The sequence below is a fragment of the Homalodisca vitripennis genome, unplaced genomic scaffold (genome assembly GCF_021130785.1).
Source record: "Homalodisca vitripennis isolate AUS2020 unplaced genomic scaffold, UT_GWSS_2.1 ScUCBcl_6612;HRSCAF=13908, whole genome shotgun sequence".
Taxonomy (NCBI): Eukaryota; Metazoa; Arthropoda; class Insecta; order Hemiptera; family Cicadellidae; genus Homalodisca; species Homalodisca vitripennis.
In genome coordinates, this window is record NW_025782759.1 from 46 (window position 1) to 17,632 (window position 17,587).

Sequence of the window (17,587 nt, forward strand, 5' to 3'; positions counted from 1 at the left end):
ACATTAACATACAACTTTAAGTTTATGTTATTGTTTTGATATGAGTTTATACAACAAGTAAAAATTGCTCGTTCTTTGCTATGACTAAGCGCATCATCGCACATTCACGGTGCTTATTGATAATTAAATACCTAGTAGATTTTTACTAAACACAATTTTGGTTAAAAAAACATCATGCAAATGGAAACTTTTATAAAATTATTTATTTCATAGTTTATTATTCTCTTGTAAAGATTGATGTATGCAATTTGAAAGATTTAATGATATTTTTTCTTCCAGGGAGCAAAGAAACCTTTTACTGAAGTTCTTAAGGCAAATATAGGAGATAGTCATGCCTTAGGCCAGACTCCTATAACGTTTATCAGGCAGGTAAATCAAACCAAAGACAAAAAGTGGTTAAACATTGTGAGTACTCCATATTCTATGTGATTAGTATATTTTATTCAAGTAGAAATTAGCGAAGTTCTAATTTTTTATGTATTTCAATTGCCAAAACAATTTTAAAATGTTGGCATGAGTGAAAGGTAGGTGAAAGACACGTGTAGTATAATAAATGTTGAGGTTCAATGAATAATTTCAAGTTTATAGCTTATTTCATTAATGAAGATGAAACGACAAACAATCATACACGAAAAAGAAGTTTTTACTTCCCTCGGCAAAAAAAGAGAAATGTTGTCAACCTACTGAGTGATAGACTTCAACGACATGTAGCCAAATTTCATGGTCGGATATGCAACATGTGCATTGTGAAATCTTTCTCGAGGTGTCTTGTCACACGATGCATTCAAAATTTTACATTAAATTGGGTTTCATACCAGTGTTTAAATAATAGAAGTCTCCATATTAAGTCACCATAAAATAATGTTGGATGTGTTGGGGTATTTAGGCTACATGAATTAATATGTAACATATTAAAATATCCTGTGAGTATGTTGAACTCTCTTATTTGAAATCTATAAGTCAGTTCGTTTTCAAGATATCGTGCCGATAGACAGACAGAAATTAAATTTTCCGGTCCTTCTAGTGACAGGCTCCGCTAACGCTGGGTAAATAAAAAAGTTTGTTGGTCGTCTCTCAAAGCCATGTAAAAACTTTGAATTGTCAAAAACCTCTCGAAGTACTAAAATATTCACACGTACACCAGTACAAGCATTTAATATGATGCTTGATTTATAAACAAATACTCCAATAATTAGACTATTAAAATTTTTGTGTGAGGCCTTTCGTGTTCAAGAAACACATAACTGAAATTAAAGTGGTTATGTAGGTCTGATGATGTGTTCCTTGAACACGAAAGGCCTTACAAAAATAAAATTTAATAATTATTGGAGTGTTTGTTTATAAATGAATTATTATACTCCAATAAGAAGAAACTGGTAGAATGTATTTAATATGATGATTAATATAAGCAATTGGAAACACTTTCCACAGTAATTTACAAGAATTCCGGTACACAACTAGATCACTCCACAGCAAGGCTCTGGTCTTAACAATTCCTTTCAAAACATTTCTTAGGCAACACATTTATATTTAATTTCCATGAACAACCCTCATGATCCAGCACCCAAACCGAGACCACTTTATTCCTCTCCACCAGTCACTTGGAGCATAAGAGTTTAGTAACTTTAAATAATATTTAGGTCATGACATTTTCTGACTAGGTTATATATGAGGGAAATTCAGCGTACTTGAAGAGAAATGGGGGATATATGCGAAAAATACCATACCTTATTACGACATATTACTGTGTTTGGATTAGGTTTTATACAAAAAGTATTTACATCAAAGCAAAAGTAAAAGTTTACGGTTATAAATATTATAAAATACATTATTTATTCAATATGTCTCAGGTATTGGCGTTAGTTCTTCTGCCAGAACTTCAAAATGACTCCAAATTCCCGGATGATGTCAAAAAACGGGCCAAAGAAATTCTTGCTTGTTGCAGAGGTGGCAGTATCGGTAATTTCTTCTCTTTCAATTACTATAATTATTTTTCCTGCATCAATTCATATAATCAGAAATTAAAGTTAAGTACTATGTTTGTAACTGAGCACATATTTATAACGAAAAAACTGTATTCAAGATTAAGAAATTTAATTCTGGTTTTTGATACTCAACTCGAGTGATGAGACAAGAACTTGTTTAGTTTGTAGAAGGGTTAATATATATATATATATATATATATATATATATATATATATATATATATATATATATATGTAAATATAAAACTTTGCATTTATGCACACGATGATAAATATCTGGTTGCTTGAAGGAGCCTACTCGGACACTTGTGGTATCAACATAGTTCGGAGACGTATTGCAGAGTACATAGAACAGAGAGATGGAGTACCTAGTAATTGCGATAACATCCTGCTTGGCAGTGGTGCTTCAGAAATAATAAAGGTAGAAATTAATATAACAGTTGTGTGTTGTGTTAGCTTTATAATATGAATTATAATCATGATCAAACGGACGTATCGATGTCAAATCTGTCAAACTTGCAGATTAAGCTGGTAAATATCTAGAAGTTGTATAAAATCCTCCTAAAACTTTCTATATTTCATGTATTTTATACAAAATTCATATGTTTAGGATTTTTTAACCCTTTAAATAAAGCCTCAAACAATTTTAATTAATATTTATAGCCCAATATAAACTTTAAAATGTCACAAAACGTATATTTCTCAAGTATTTTATCCAAAAGCTACAAAACTCCATTGGTACGGTTAAATTGCGTTGGAATAATGGAATAAAAAGGTCGGCAGTTTGTTCTTCCTGTTGGGGATAAAGGGAATATTTTAATTAAATTTGAAATGTATTCTAAGCTTTGTTATAAAATGTGATATACTTGTATGCATAAACTTTACGCTTTAAATTATCTAGTTATTTTATTGAAGTATCCAATATTTGTTCATAAAATAGTTCAAAAGGCATTATTTTGTTTAGAACTTAGGGTTTGTAAAAACAGGTTTAGTTTTAATTTATTGACAATATGCATTACACGCCATGAGAATTCAAATGATTTCAGGCTAGACTATAAGCTATTGAAAATATTTTATACATTATAAATAAAGATTAGATGCGTATTAAATTAATATGTAATATGAGACATCTTTCCATAATTCTAGGAAAAAATAAGTTTTTTACTTTTAAAATATATTTTATGGGACTAAAACCAAGATGGCCACCAGTATAGCCGACTATAAAAAAGTGCAAAGGCATCTTCCAAATCACAGTGTCGATTATGACTTGAGGGCACATTTCAATTGGCATGGCCGACATTAGCATAGGCAAATACTTTAAACTTGGCTTGCAACCAATATTAGGTGTTGCAAGAGTACTAAAGGCTTTGCTTTCGATACTTAAAGATTCGATAACAATACTAATGAAGTACAAACTCATGTGTTACCAATTTATTTCATTTCATAAACTGAGATTTAGATTAGATTATATATTATAGAAGTATAGACTTTTTTCCTGTTCAAGAAGGTTTTGAGTACCTACTACTAGATTACTCAATTTAAATTATTCTTGTGAATCTAGATAATTTTTTAAGTTGAACTTACTCACGTCTCTCCAGATGAAGAATGAAATTAAATCTCAATTAAAATTTTCTAAAACCTTGAAAAAGAAACTAATATTCAAATATTTTTTAAGAATTAATTAAAACGAGGAGTTATTATATTTACAGAATGGATCTTGAGAACTTTCAGAACTTGATTAAAGAATTTATTCATTGGCCTTACTTCAAGAATTAATTTTGGACTCTGTCATGTATATCATTGTGATTTTCAATTCTGTCGTGCAGATTTCTTAATAGTGTTTTGAATATATCTCCATATTCACTTTGTTTTTACATCCAGTTTGTTTATGTTCAGAGCATTCTTAGTTTGTTGAATGGACCTGTGGAGGGAAAAAGACCTGGGGTGATGATTCCTATTCCACAGTATCCGCTGTATGCGGCTCGCATAGTTGAGTTCGGCATGGAACAGGTAAATTCCACACATGTGACATTTCCTGTGAAGTAGCTTGATGTAACTTGAATGGATTTTGCATTACTAATCTCATGCATGTGTGACAGATAGGCTACTATTTGAAGGAAGAGAACAATTGGTCTTTGGAGACAGAAGAGTTGGAGAGAGCCTACCGTGAGGCTGCCAAGATCTGCAGACCTCGAGCTATTGTTGTAATTAATCCCGGGAATCCCACAGGTGAGTTCAATATTGATATTATATTATATATGAATTATTATAGAATTTTGGTTATTATAGCCATTAGATCAGTTATTCTTTTTTAACTACAGTGGTACACATTCTCATGAGAATAAGAATGGATATACAAAGGGGTAATCAATTTAATTATATGTGGTAACTTCCAACTTAATTAAGCTTTAGCGTTTCACAATTTTTATAATGCTTATGATCCTATAGTTTCAGAGTAATATCACTTGAAACTGCAGGTACACCCCTAATAAATTAATCTTCACTGAGGGGCTCTGAAATTCATTGAAAAAACTATTAATTCTCATTAAAATCATGCTTTTCTTATATGTTAAGAAATTAATGTATGTACATGAAGCATCATTGATATATAAGTTGTTATACTAAGAATTATGCAGTGGCGTAGCAAAGGGAGGCGGCGGGGGCGTGCCGCAATGGGTGTTACCTTTTTTGGGATGACACCCTACCTGGTCTCTCAACGATATGTATTGCTTTTTCTATTAAGCAAATGCATCTTAGTACTTATAGTTTGAATAAGTGTACCTTTCAAATCCTCTGACCTTGTGTATAGAATTCTAATATTCTCCATTTCTTCATTTTTTTGCAAGTCACTGTCAAAAGAGTCTATATAAATATCCGCATATCTAATGCGATTTTTTATTCCAGTTTTGGAGTACAACGCCTACAGACATTCAGTTCTACGGATTGGTCCTTCTCCTTTGACTTTTTCTAGGCCTACATTAACAATAATAAAAATGACAAAAATTTCAGCTAATCTAATCATTGTTATTAATCTCATTTACGGTTTAATATATTATAAGTAATTGGTCTTCAAATCCCTTTTTTGTCTTTAAATATTTCTACTATGCTTTTTTAAACTTAAATTTTTATGTACCCTCTGGCAGCATATTTTTTACTGTTTTATAGTTTATTTAAGAGTCCTACAGCTTTCGTATGACCAACATCAGATAGAAAATCTTTAGAGCGTTACTAGTTTACTTTCTTTTTTTGTATGTGAAGCCTCTTTCCCTCTGTCTTTCCTTCTATTTTCACTTTAAAAGAGTCCCCATCTGGTGGTCCTCATGCATAATCGGTCATTCTCAAGATATTAAGGCAAATTACCTGCACCATTCTTCTTTTCGTCTGAATTTAGCAACTTTAGGTTTTTTTTAAAAATGTTTCCAACCAAATTAAAACTTTACCTGACACACCTGAAAAAACAATTCAATCTGAGGTATGTTGTTTTAATTGTATTCTTAACATAATCTAGTTATTTACAGCCTAGAAGTCTTATAAAAGTATTTTCTTCTGATAGCATGTTAACAATAGAGTTAAAACCGTAAATAATGTCAATTATGCATCCGTACCTAATTAGTGTGTCACGTCCGTAACACAGATGTCTTAGTAAAATATACTTTATTCATGTCAATAACATACATATTAGTTGAAAAGATTAAGTCCTTTCCTTAGAAAAGTTTCAACTCCAAAAGATAATTTATACAAATTTCATTAAAACTTTGAGATGTTTTATGTTACAGGCGTATATATTTGTTCTTCTAAATTGCTTAGAAACTTGTTCAGTTTTACTTATTTGAGTTAACTACTTTATATTATGCTGATGCAGAAATCTTCAAACTTCCTTAACAAAATCCCTATTTATTCGAAGGAAAACCAACAGTTATCAAAATCACATATTCAAAATATAAATGCTTGTTTATCCACAAGCAATGATAATATCAACTATACACTTAAAAATATAAGAAACTGGAATATTTACCCTTAATTTGTTCATCTAGGGTAAATTTTCATGTTTTTGTGATGTTTTATGTAGTTTTTATCAAAAATCTTTTAACAATAATTTTGTATTGTATGGTGTATGTTTGAAAAGAATGGCTGTATTATTTGTTAAATCTAACAAAAAAGATGGAAAGGCAACGTTTAGAGAAATGATATTGATACTCTGTTTTGTATTAAAAATGCATTAACTTATGTTAATTAAACATTTAACTGCAGTATTTCCAGGGCAATCCATTGTCTTAGCATCAGCTAAGTCTATTGGACAACGCAACGGTACCTTACATCAGTCTTTCCGCACGATATGTTGAAAACTAATTGAGTTATAAACTTTATAACCTACATTAAGTTTGAATCCTACAATGGAAATATATCAAGTTTGATGATATCTCTCAATGGGATTTGCCTAAGCATTAGCGAAGCCTAATATTAAACAGGATATCTCGAGAAAGAAGTGTGATATAACTTAAAATTTTCATTAAACAATTTTTACTTGAAGGAAATGGAGTTTGATTATTGTGCATGTCATTAAGGTTTACCTGTCATGAAGGTGCCAAAATCTCTATTCTATCTGGTTATCTAATTTTGTGTCTGTCTGTCTACCCATAGAAGGTCTTGAGAACGAAGTTCTATGACATTTTGTATGAAACTTCAGTGAAGTCTTTTCACGACACGCGATGTCGCATACTCATATCTGGTATGAGATTAGGAAAAGTAAATGTGTTCATTAGTTCACATTTTCCTTCGCAACATGACATAGAGATAAATTGATTCATCACTCTATTAAATAATGATGAGTACGCATGTAATGGTTTAAGAAGCTGTTTTGTTTCTGTACAGAACTTGGGATACAGAATCCGATTATTTGTAGAAGTTTTAATGTCTGTCAACAGTTTCAGAACATACCAAATTTTTAATATATAGCATTTAAAAAATCAATAATCTATGCATTCCTCATAACATATGAGTTTATGTATTTGGCCTCAACCTAATTCTTCCTGTGTATCTCTACCTGCTGCATTACCATGTCTACACTTTCCACTTATAACAAAAACTTTAACCATGTACAAGTGTTAGGAAGTTTATAACAAAGCGGACATTTATTACAAAAATTAAAAATAATACACCTAAAATAACTACTATGCAGGTTTTACAAATTTGAAGAGGTAGGTGAAGGAATGACGTATTGGAGGACATTTAAATAAAGGATTTGCATATATTGTTTTTATCATAGGCCTAAGTGTCTAAGTGGGTCTAAGTGTAGGCTATAGTTGCGATCCTCAACTTACTTTCAAACGATTGGCGTATCACGTAAACAAAACCATGGCCATGTTAAAGATTGCACGGAATGCAAAGTACAAACCAATAATATGTATTTCATATTTATAAATTATACACTGTCTACATATGTATTGTACTACTATTACACCTTAATGTCAAGTTTTAAGTCATCATCAAACTTCTATCAAATTTATGAGTTTTGGCGTTCTCCATCGAATGGCATAAATGTTTGGCTCGTCGAGTTTGTGAAAACTCTTAGGTTTATGTGAATTTTTATAAATGTTTGCAATAACATGATAAACTACAGTTTGCAATGAAAATCATTCTAGTTTTTGTATGGATAGAAATAACTAGGTGCCGTGTAACCATTGTGACTCAACAATCAAGACTCTAACACCCTACTTTTTATTTGTTGACACAAGACATGATGAATGTGTATATTAGCATCAGCTACCAAGCAACTGAATTAGTGCGATTACACATCATCTAGTTAATATTAAGAGTGAAGTGCTCTCCAAAGATATGGCCGATATTATACTATCATAATTCTATGATATAAATATGTTATCATATGTCTACATAATTTATTTCCATAGACAAAACGTATCAAATATATGATATAGATCTGTCACAGACAGGGCCGCTCAAAAAGGGCGAAACACGACGCCGATCGTCGTGGGGCCCAGCACTCGGTAGTGACCATGGTCGAGATAATACATTTAATTCTGTGGTATGTGTACTATTCTAAGGAAATAAATGGAGCATGATTGGTACACTAGTATTTTGGTGTTATCCACGATTTTTGGAAGAGTTGTTCTAACCAGAAACCTAAACAATTACATTATTAGACAGCTTTATTTGGTAATATGAAAATTTTCACATTAAGCCAAATAAAGTCTGTTTTCTCTAAGAATATGATATATGTTAGGGTGAATGTTGAGGGTTGCACGCAAGAATGAAATAAATTAATCCAAGTCCATTATATATTCACACTTGGTACTCGAACTTGGTCAGTATTCATTAAGTTAGCAAATCTGTCATATAAGTAGAAATATGAGACATATTAAAGCCTTTTTTATTTCAAGAAAAATACGAATAATAAGGATGAAGCAATACAAGTACAAAAGAAAGACAATCCAAAACTTAATAATGGAGTATCTTGACAATTTGATAGAAACTAACGTTTGAAATAGATAGTTTAAATTTAAACAACATTTCTTCGACTGATGTGAAAAGTAAAAGTCTCCCACTAATATTCTTCGATAAAATTTATAATTTGAAACTTATAGTTTTTGTGTTTTGTACTCCTCAGTTTTTTTTTGCATTTGAGGAACAAACCTTTCTTTAGTGAAACACTGTTCAAGATCCACTTTAGGAGCAATAGAAACTAAATCATCTTACTCTGTTTTAAATTGAACATGAACTAGCATACAGAATTAATTATCTGTCATGGACAAATTTATGGAAGCAAAAGTTAGAAATTCAAAATGCCGAAGAAGTAAAAATGTGTATAAACACCAAGTTGCCAAGATACAGTGTTTTATATAACACGGAAAAAATTACTACCATGAGAATTAGGCAGTGGTCAGAGAAGGATTATATAGGATTATAGTAATCGCTTCGTTTTTATTTTCTTTGAGAAAAACAATTTCTTCATATTGTATTTATATTTTGAGATTCATTGTAGTAGAACTTTTAAGGAGAGGACTCAATTCTAACAGTGTGGGGAGCCCGTCAAGGTATGAGCGGCTCTGGTTATAGAACTAACGTAGTGTAATACCGCCTAATGCATGGTGAGAGCCCTATCCTTATAATGTGGGGAGCCCGTCAAGGTATGAGCGGGCCTGGTTATAGAACTAACGTAGTGTAATACCGCATAACGCAGGGTGAGAGCCCTATTCTTATAATGTGGGGAGCCCGTCAAGGTATGAGCGGGCCTGGTTATAGAACTAACGTAGTGTAATACCGCATAACGCAGGGTGAGAGCCCTATTCTTATAATGTGGGGAGCCCGTCAAGGTATGAGTGGGCCTGGTTATAGAACTAACGTAGTGTAATACCGCATAACGCAGGGTGAGAGCCTTATTCTTATAATGTGGGGAGCCCGTCAAGGTATGAGCGACCTTGGTTATAGAACTAACGTAGTGTAATACCGCATAACGCAGGGTGAGAGCCCTATTCTTATAATGTGGGGAGCCCGTCAAGGTATGAGCGGGCCTGGTTATAGAACTAACGTAGTGTAATACCGCATAACGCAGGGTGAGAGCCCTATTCTTATAATGTGGGGAGCCCGTCAAGGTATGAGCGGGCCTGGTTATAGAACTAACGTAGTGTAATACCGCATAACGCAGGGTGAGAGCCCTATTCTTATAATGTAGGGAGCCCGTCAAGATATGAGCGACCCTGGTTATAGAACTAAGTTAGTGTGATACGGCCTAATGCAAGATGATAGCCCTACTCATATTCACTTTACAGTGACTGTTAAATCACTTCTGTCCACTATTATATTGTTAGCCTAATCACGCAGTTCATCAGAAAATTTTTTTTGAGTCACTGAACAACGTCAAATCTTGAACCTGCATGTAGTTTTTAACACTTTTCATTGCTGCGCAATAACAAAGAATATATATTTTGCTGAATTTAACACTTTTTCTAAGTCACAAACTATTATCTCACTTTTTAGCAATTTAAACTGTACAATATTGTCTAGCTTATAAGCAGAAACAATTCTGTAACGGCACCTTTTCCTTGTCCTACAACTAGAGAAACCAGAGCAGTATTGTCGATCAATATAATTTTGTTTTAACATTAAATTAAAAGGTTTATCTTAGCTGAGACTGACCTAACACTTTTTATTCTTAACTATTAAAGAGTTACTATTAGTCTGTCCTTACTGAAAAGAAGTGAATAACTTTTAACAATACATTGAAACAGTCAATCACTATCAAACAAAGCCTCTTGGTTGTAAGGAAGGGTAAAAGTTATCATCTCTGACTTCACCCTGCCTGGGTGCTGTGCTACGATAATCTTCCAAATTATTCAAAAACCCTTGATCTACATTCCTCGTAAGATTATTATGTTCTAGTATATTCAGTAGCGTAACTGGAACTTGGGCTTTTTGAGAGGGGATGAATCTGATTGATGTGCAGACCACACCAGGGAGTATCGAATATAAATCTGAATACATCTAAATTTGTATTGATTGAATAGTAAAACATTTGACTGCTGCACTTTAGACAAGATTGATTGATGTTAATATTTTATTGGTTCTTGGGAAGGGTCCTATCTCGTGGCGTATAGTTGTGTATACGTGTGGGAGATGAGGGGAGGGTGGCAAATATAAGGATGGCCTTAGAGAAGCATGAAGTTAATTAAGGCCCTAGTTCTATCCATCTCATCTTCCACTATAGTTATGCCACTGAGAATGGCCAAAATAGCTCACAAAATACTGTACAAATAGGTACTTTGTATGACTGAAAAGCAAAAATCTAACATATTTATTCCAGTTTCAACATGCAACCTAATATTAACGTATTTAATGTCATTATAAGTCTAGAGTTCTTTTTTATATAAAATTAATGTACGGAACTAATAAAAAGTAAATAATATATATATATATATATATATATATATATATATATATATATATATATATATAATTAAAATAATTGTGTTCTACAACATTGTTCATAACTTGTTTATTTTCGTTCCTATAAGCTTTTCTCATTTAATTACAATAATATTAAAATAACAACATAAAAAATAAAAAAAAAGATTTTAGTTTAGTTTTAAATCATGGATAAACCAAGGAGTTTTATATGTCATTAGACATTGCAGGAAAACAATTACACATGTTTCTTTGTTCTTTTAAAATGGTTTAGTCAGATTATCTAAACCTCTATACTCTATGATGGTGAACACCTAAGTGATCTACTGTCACTTTCTAAAATAACACACTTACTGTTAGTCAGTTTCTACAGATTGTTGGAGAAGTTGATCATTTATTAAAACTAAGTATTACACAGTAAAGTAAATCAGTACATAAAAAACTATTTGCCTTAATTTTGTAAGATCGTCTAGGCGTATGAAAATTTACTGATAGGTTTCTATGGAGGCGGAGCCTGCTTTTTAGATTATACCCACAAATTTCATCCAATTATTGATAGAAACTCACTTTTGGGTGTTTTACTCCTACATTTTATTTGTGACTTAATTTTCCAGGCCAGGTCTTGACGCTTAAAAATGTTCAAAGCATCATCAAGTTTGCGCACAAATACAATCTGTTCATCTTTGCTGATGAGGTAACTTTTAAATGTCTTTGATCATGTGACTATATTGATTTTTTAATGTAGATCAGTACCGATTCACAAGGCTATGAAAGCCTTTCTTTGGATTTTTATTTATTAATTACTTATAGAACCTTTCCAGAGAAGTAATTTAGCAATAAAAATCAGTCATTTGTTCTGTCATAGGTTTATCAGGACAATATCTATGCCGAGGGAAGCAAGTTCCACTCATTTAAGAGAGTGATGACACAGATGGGCTCCCCATTTGACAAGATAGAACTTGCCTCTTTCATGTCTTGTTCTAAAGGTACGATAACATTTGTACAGTATGTGTTTTTGGAAGAAAGTGTCATATTTTCTGTAGCATTACAGACTTAAATAGTACTCTTCAGCTAGCTTGCAAAAATCATGCTGAGTGCAGATATATGATTCAAACAGTGATGAACACACATCATTCGGCCATCTTCACCTGTTTTTTGTTACTCCTCCTATTTTTCCACTGTCTTTGCTGATTGAGACTGTCAAAAAAACAATTACTAGCACATTTGAACAAAATTTCTTTCTGTTTGCATTAAAACTCGAGTAATTGCTAACATTTTGTCTGTTCTATATCTGAACAGGATACATAGGAGAGTGTGGACTGCGAGGCGGCTACTCAGAGCTTGTCAACGTTGATTCCAAAGTGATGGGAATATTGGTAAAGTCTCTTGCAACAAGAAGGTGTCCCCGGTACTATTGGCCAAGTCAGTATAACATTCCCTATAGAGAGACAAAAATAGTTACTCTATAAGAATAAATATAAACTACATTTTGAAATGAAAATAAGGTAATTTGTGTAAATAAATTTTAAATCCAAATAGTGATTGTAGAAATAATAAATTACACCATATAATAAGTTTGATACTTTGAAACTCACATAAGAATCATCATTAGGAAATTGCTTAATTTTTTATTTATAGTAGAAGCAAATAAGCATATCACTTGATCTGGAAATTGTCATACTTGTGATAAAGAACAGTAAACATTTCAATGTCACATCTGTGGGAAAATGCACTTAAAATTCAATTGTTGATTTTAAATGAAGACTGCAAATGTTACTATAAAAATCACAAGGGGAAATCTAATGAAACAAAAATTGGGTACCACATTTGCATGAGTTTAGCCTACCTGCCAAAAAAGTATGTATGATAAGACAATGTGGTACTTTGGTATTATGTGGAGGCCACTCTGTCCCTATCAAATCCTGATTATTACGTGCCATAAGTAGGTGGTAGATACTTTAGTAAGTATATTAAATCGAAAAAGTTAAAGTTAACTTTAACGAGTGCTTCGTGACCTGCGCTTGAATTTAGATACTGTCTTGAGAGATGTTTTCTTCTTTCGCCAGAAGTGCAGGTTTACCGAAGCCTGCACTGATAGCCAGGGGTATTTCCAAAATCAGATCACGTTGGACGATATGGCATGTGATCTGAGTTTGGGAAAGTACCGATCGGAAATGACCCTAGCCATAAGTGTGGGGCTTCAACCTTTCACTTCTGGCAGAAAGAAAAAAAAAAAACAATTCTCAAGTTAGTACCAAAATTCAAGCTCATATCCCGTGAACGCTTGAAAAGATTAACTTTAACTTTGGTACTACTAGTACCAATATTCATGACAACCTAATCCAAACCTACTTATATCGCGTAACAATCAGTAGTAAATAGGTCACAGTGGCCTTCGGATAATACCAAAGTACCGACAAAGTTAACATTTTAATGTTCAGTATTGGGATAGTTGAGAGACTAACATAGGTTTTTTCATCTAAAGCTGCAACAAAACTCTCTGTGGTTTGTTAGATGCCAGTATATGAATATATACAATAGTAACGGATGCTGTAGGCTTGGTATCTACTAAGAAACAAGCCAACGATATATATGTAGTCGATTCTTCAGTATACTGTAAAGGGATAGACCTATATTTTCTTATCAATGAGAACAATACTGTATTGATTCTGTTTGTTTCAAATCACTAAAGATTCACGTAATTTTATCCTCAACTTTTTAAATTCTTACCGACATCAAGAGGGTCTAAAAGAGCTTCAGAAGGTGGAATAAAATAATACCAAAGCGTGTTACACAGTAATTTGCTATTGATGTGAGAGTTAATTTTAGAAGAGACCAACTGTGGTTACAGACTCAGGTTTTTGAATACATAAATACATTTTACAAAAGTCTGTGTAGGATTAGGTATCTGAACAAGTTAAAAGAGCATCACTAATATTTTGGTGTATTAGTAGACAAGTGGTTGAGTACAAGAAACATGGTACCTACCTAATATTTTGAGATTATTATCTCTTCAAAAAAAGCAACTAACCTTGTTAACCAACAAGTTGCACCGAACTATGAAATTTGGGTATTTGTTCCATCATTGAAAAAAACAACATTAAGTTAAACTAAACTCACTGTACAACTCAACAACACAATTTAAAAAAAATTGACAAATTTTCTAATTTCAGCTCAAATAAATACTTTGTTCTGTACCAATATATGTATATTGGTGTTACAGACAACAATGTTCTGCTTGGTAAACCCTCCCAAGCCCGGAGAGCCCTCATATGAGAAGTTCAAGTCAGAGAAAGAAGGAGTGCTCAAATCTCTGGCAGAAAGAGCCAAGATGGTGGCAGACACATTCAACAGTATCCCTGGCATGAGTTGTAATGCAGTGCAAGGCGCCATGTATGCCTTTCCTCAGGTGAATTAATACTTATAATTACTTATTGGTGGATCTAACAAATAGCCCATATCTCAATTCTGATCAGATATTACTTTTGAGTCTGGAGAGTAGTCTTTTCTAGATTCTGATTGTTTCTACTTTTGGAAGTTCACCGTTTCATCAGTACATGTATTTTATATTATACATTATTCATAAACTTGGGGCCCTATTTTTGTAAATTTTAATTTTACTTATAAACAACTTGTAGTCTTCTGTACCAATAACAGAAACAATGCTAGATTGCTAGACAGCTCTTCATTATTAAACAGTGGTACCAACTGCAGGAACAGAAATTTCCTTTTCAATGAATGTCTCTTTAATAAGATCCTTTTTCACTCTACCTTGTGTAATCACTATCATGCAGGTTTGAACAATGCATCATGAATTACTAACTGAATTTGCAAGTAAAATGGAGCTCCATCAGGAATTGGTTAATGATAATAAATTCATAACACTTTACCAGCATGCTTAAATTTCCATAATATATCAAAATGCCAACTAAAAAGTTTTGATACTTTAAAGATAAATAAGAAATAAAAATTGTATTTTAATCATATACAAATTACTGACCAGTGTTACTAGTTTTTACCAACCTTCTCCTTTTCTTCATATACTTATTTTAGCAATGTTTTTATAAACAAATTTGACTTTTATGTCTTAAGAATTTACTCTTAAAGTCCATTGACTGCTAAAACATTTGGGATTTTTTAAGATTTTGTAATACTCTAAAAATTTGTATACTTGCCAATATTATTGTGTACTCTAAATTGCCCATGACACTTGCTGGCTTTTAATGAAAACAACGTTTACATTTAAGTAAATTATATTAAAAATGCTCAAGCACTAATTGCTCAACTTATAAATGCTATCATAATGCAGTTTTTGTTGTAGTTAATATATTTTTCCAGCTGAAGCTACCTGAAAAGGCTATAGCGAAGGCTAAAGCATTGAACCAGTGCCCGTCGACATTCTAACTAACGTTTTTCAGTTACTGGAGAACACTGGAATCTGTGTAGTTCCAGGAGTTGGTTTTGGCCAACAGCCTGGGACTTACCACTTCAGGTACGACACCATACTTTTCATAATTATATTATATTAGTAGAGTACTACACAAAACGCTCTCGAAATAACAAACCAGATTTTCGTTTTTGCAGCAGGTATTATGAGTTATTTATGTTTTCTTCAAATAATATGTTTCTTTAATATTATGAATTGTATTGAGGTTAAATGTAATAGTCTTTTAATAAAACCAAGTCTACACTAGAGATTGAAATACATATTATTGTTAAGTTTTTATGTAAAAAATGACAACCGCAGTAGAAATATCACTATATCATAATAAAGCCATGAAGGGTTCATTTCCGTTTGGATTAGATCTGTCCAAGTAGGACCTAATACAGACACAACAAATTGTGAACTAATCTCGTTTACATAAGGGCAACCATTAGATGTCGGTCTAGAAGAAACAAGTATACAATCCAAGATGTTGAGATAATGAGGAAGGGGTAATTTGACTAAAACGTCCAAATTTACTGCGGAGAATAATGGTTGACGTTGGTGGTGTTCTTTCAATTCCAAAAGTAATAAACAGGCATAGGTAGGGAAGAAATTTGACTGGTAGAAGCTAAGGTCAGTGTTAGATGTTCTTTCTTAAAAAATAGCTAGAAAAGCCCTATGGTGAATATTTTTTGGATCTCGGCAGGACATCGCACCATTCTAGAAAACATTAAAGGTTTAGAAGCATGAAATTTTAGAATTTCTTGGCTTTTGGACAAACAAAAGAAACTGCTAAAGAATGGAACAAACTTATTTGTTTCATATAGTAGATATTGCATGTCACCACTTTTACACAATCAGAGACTTCATGAAAGACTAGGTTGTCTGGTTACATCATTTTCAGATCACATTGTTTCAGTTGCACTTAAAAAAGTATTGAGCACAGTCTAGAAAATTTTTAAATTAAAAAACTGATAAAATTATAAAGCCTAATTTTACTGTAACCTATACAATTTGGGAGCTATATTCTTATTTTCTGTGAAATAGCTATTGATATTTTAAAACTTATTATGCAATGGAACAAGTTTTCAATACAGTCTCTTCGAAAATCTGCTGCCTGCAATTCCAACCTTTTGGCTTATACCATCATACAGTATGGTGTTAGTGTGGACTGTCTTTTTGTTTTACAACTGATAAGCTTCATCCAAGTCATGTCCCTAGTTATGATGCGATTGATAACTTTGAAACCATTGTATCAGTTTTTACATTGTTCTTACATTTAACAGCTGATATTACTAGCTCATAGTTCTTATCTTGAACAATACATATGAAATTTGTTTGCTATACATTTTACTTTTACAGGACCACAATACTGCCCCAGTCTGAGAAGCTGAAAAACATGATGGCAAAGATAAAAGAATTCCATTTGAAATTTTTGGAGGAATACAAATGACACAAACGGTTACTTGATAAAAGAGGAAGAATTTGCCATTATTTATATATAAAATATAAAGTATATATTATCTGAAAAGGTTGTTTTAACAAAATACAGATTTTATTAGCTGAAACTAATTTAAATGATCTTTACTACGTTTTAGAAAATTGGGTTTTATGAGCGAACGTCTCAGAAACATTACAACTTACATATAACATACTCGCCCTGCAAGTAAGAGACCCGGGGTCCAAGTCCCGACAGAGCAAGTACTTTTTGTGATTCAATTTTTATTGAAAAATTGTATGTATATATCAAAGATAGGTTAGGCTAGATATGTAGTAAATACACAAGATGAAATTATTTACAATTTCCATCTTACTTTACACATTTTTCACATGTATATCACCAGTTAACACTTTTATTGCAGCATGATACATGTACTTACTGACCTTAGGATAACTGGAAAAGTCGTAAGATATGTCCACCGTCACCAATTTTGTTTATTTTAGAATAACGAGGATGTTTTTTATTCACTCTTTGGATTAAAAGAGAAAACTGGATTTTTAGCTCATAAGATAAAATAGTTTGTAATTGCTTAACACCTTGGTGTCAAGTTCAGGGCAAAAGTGCCACAATAAAGAAAATTTGCTGTATCTACATTTTTTCCAACATAGTAATCTTCTCCCAATTATTCATTGTAGTTTAATAATAAACTGGACTTTCAAAGAGATATAAAAATATATGTGAGCAATTCTACAGAACTTCATGTGACATACACAGTATGTTGACTTTGAGATTCTCATTTTTCAAAATATGTTAAGT

General features: G+C 32.3%; 1 protein-coding gene across 1 annotated transcript; it reads left to right on the forward strand.

The window, feature by feature from the left end:
* Window positions 1–279: 279 nt before the first annotated feature.
* Window positions 280–16,897, forward strand: LOC124373886 (alanine aminotransferase 2-like; the record flags this gene model as incomplete). Its single annotated transcript, XM_046832205.1, is given in 13 exon segments — window positions 280–369; window positions 1,851–1,959; window positions 2,276–2,406; window positions 3,882–3,995; window positions 4,085–4,214; window positions 11,519–11,598; window positions 11,770–11,890; window positions 12,204–12,307; window positions 12,309–12,326; window positions 14,128–14,313; window positions 15,243–15,305; window positions 15,308–15,396; window positions 16,693–16,897. Coding segments are annotated over 13 exon segments (1,326 nt in total), but the record flags the coding sequence as incomplete, so codon positions are not given.
* Window positions 16,898–17,587: the final 690 nt, after the last annotated feature.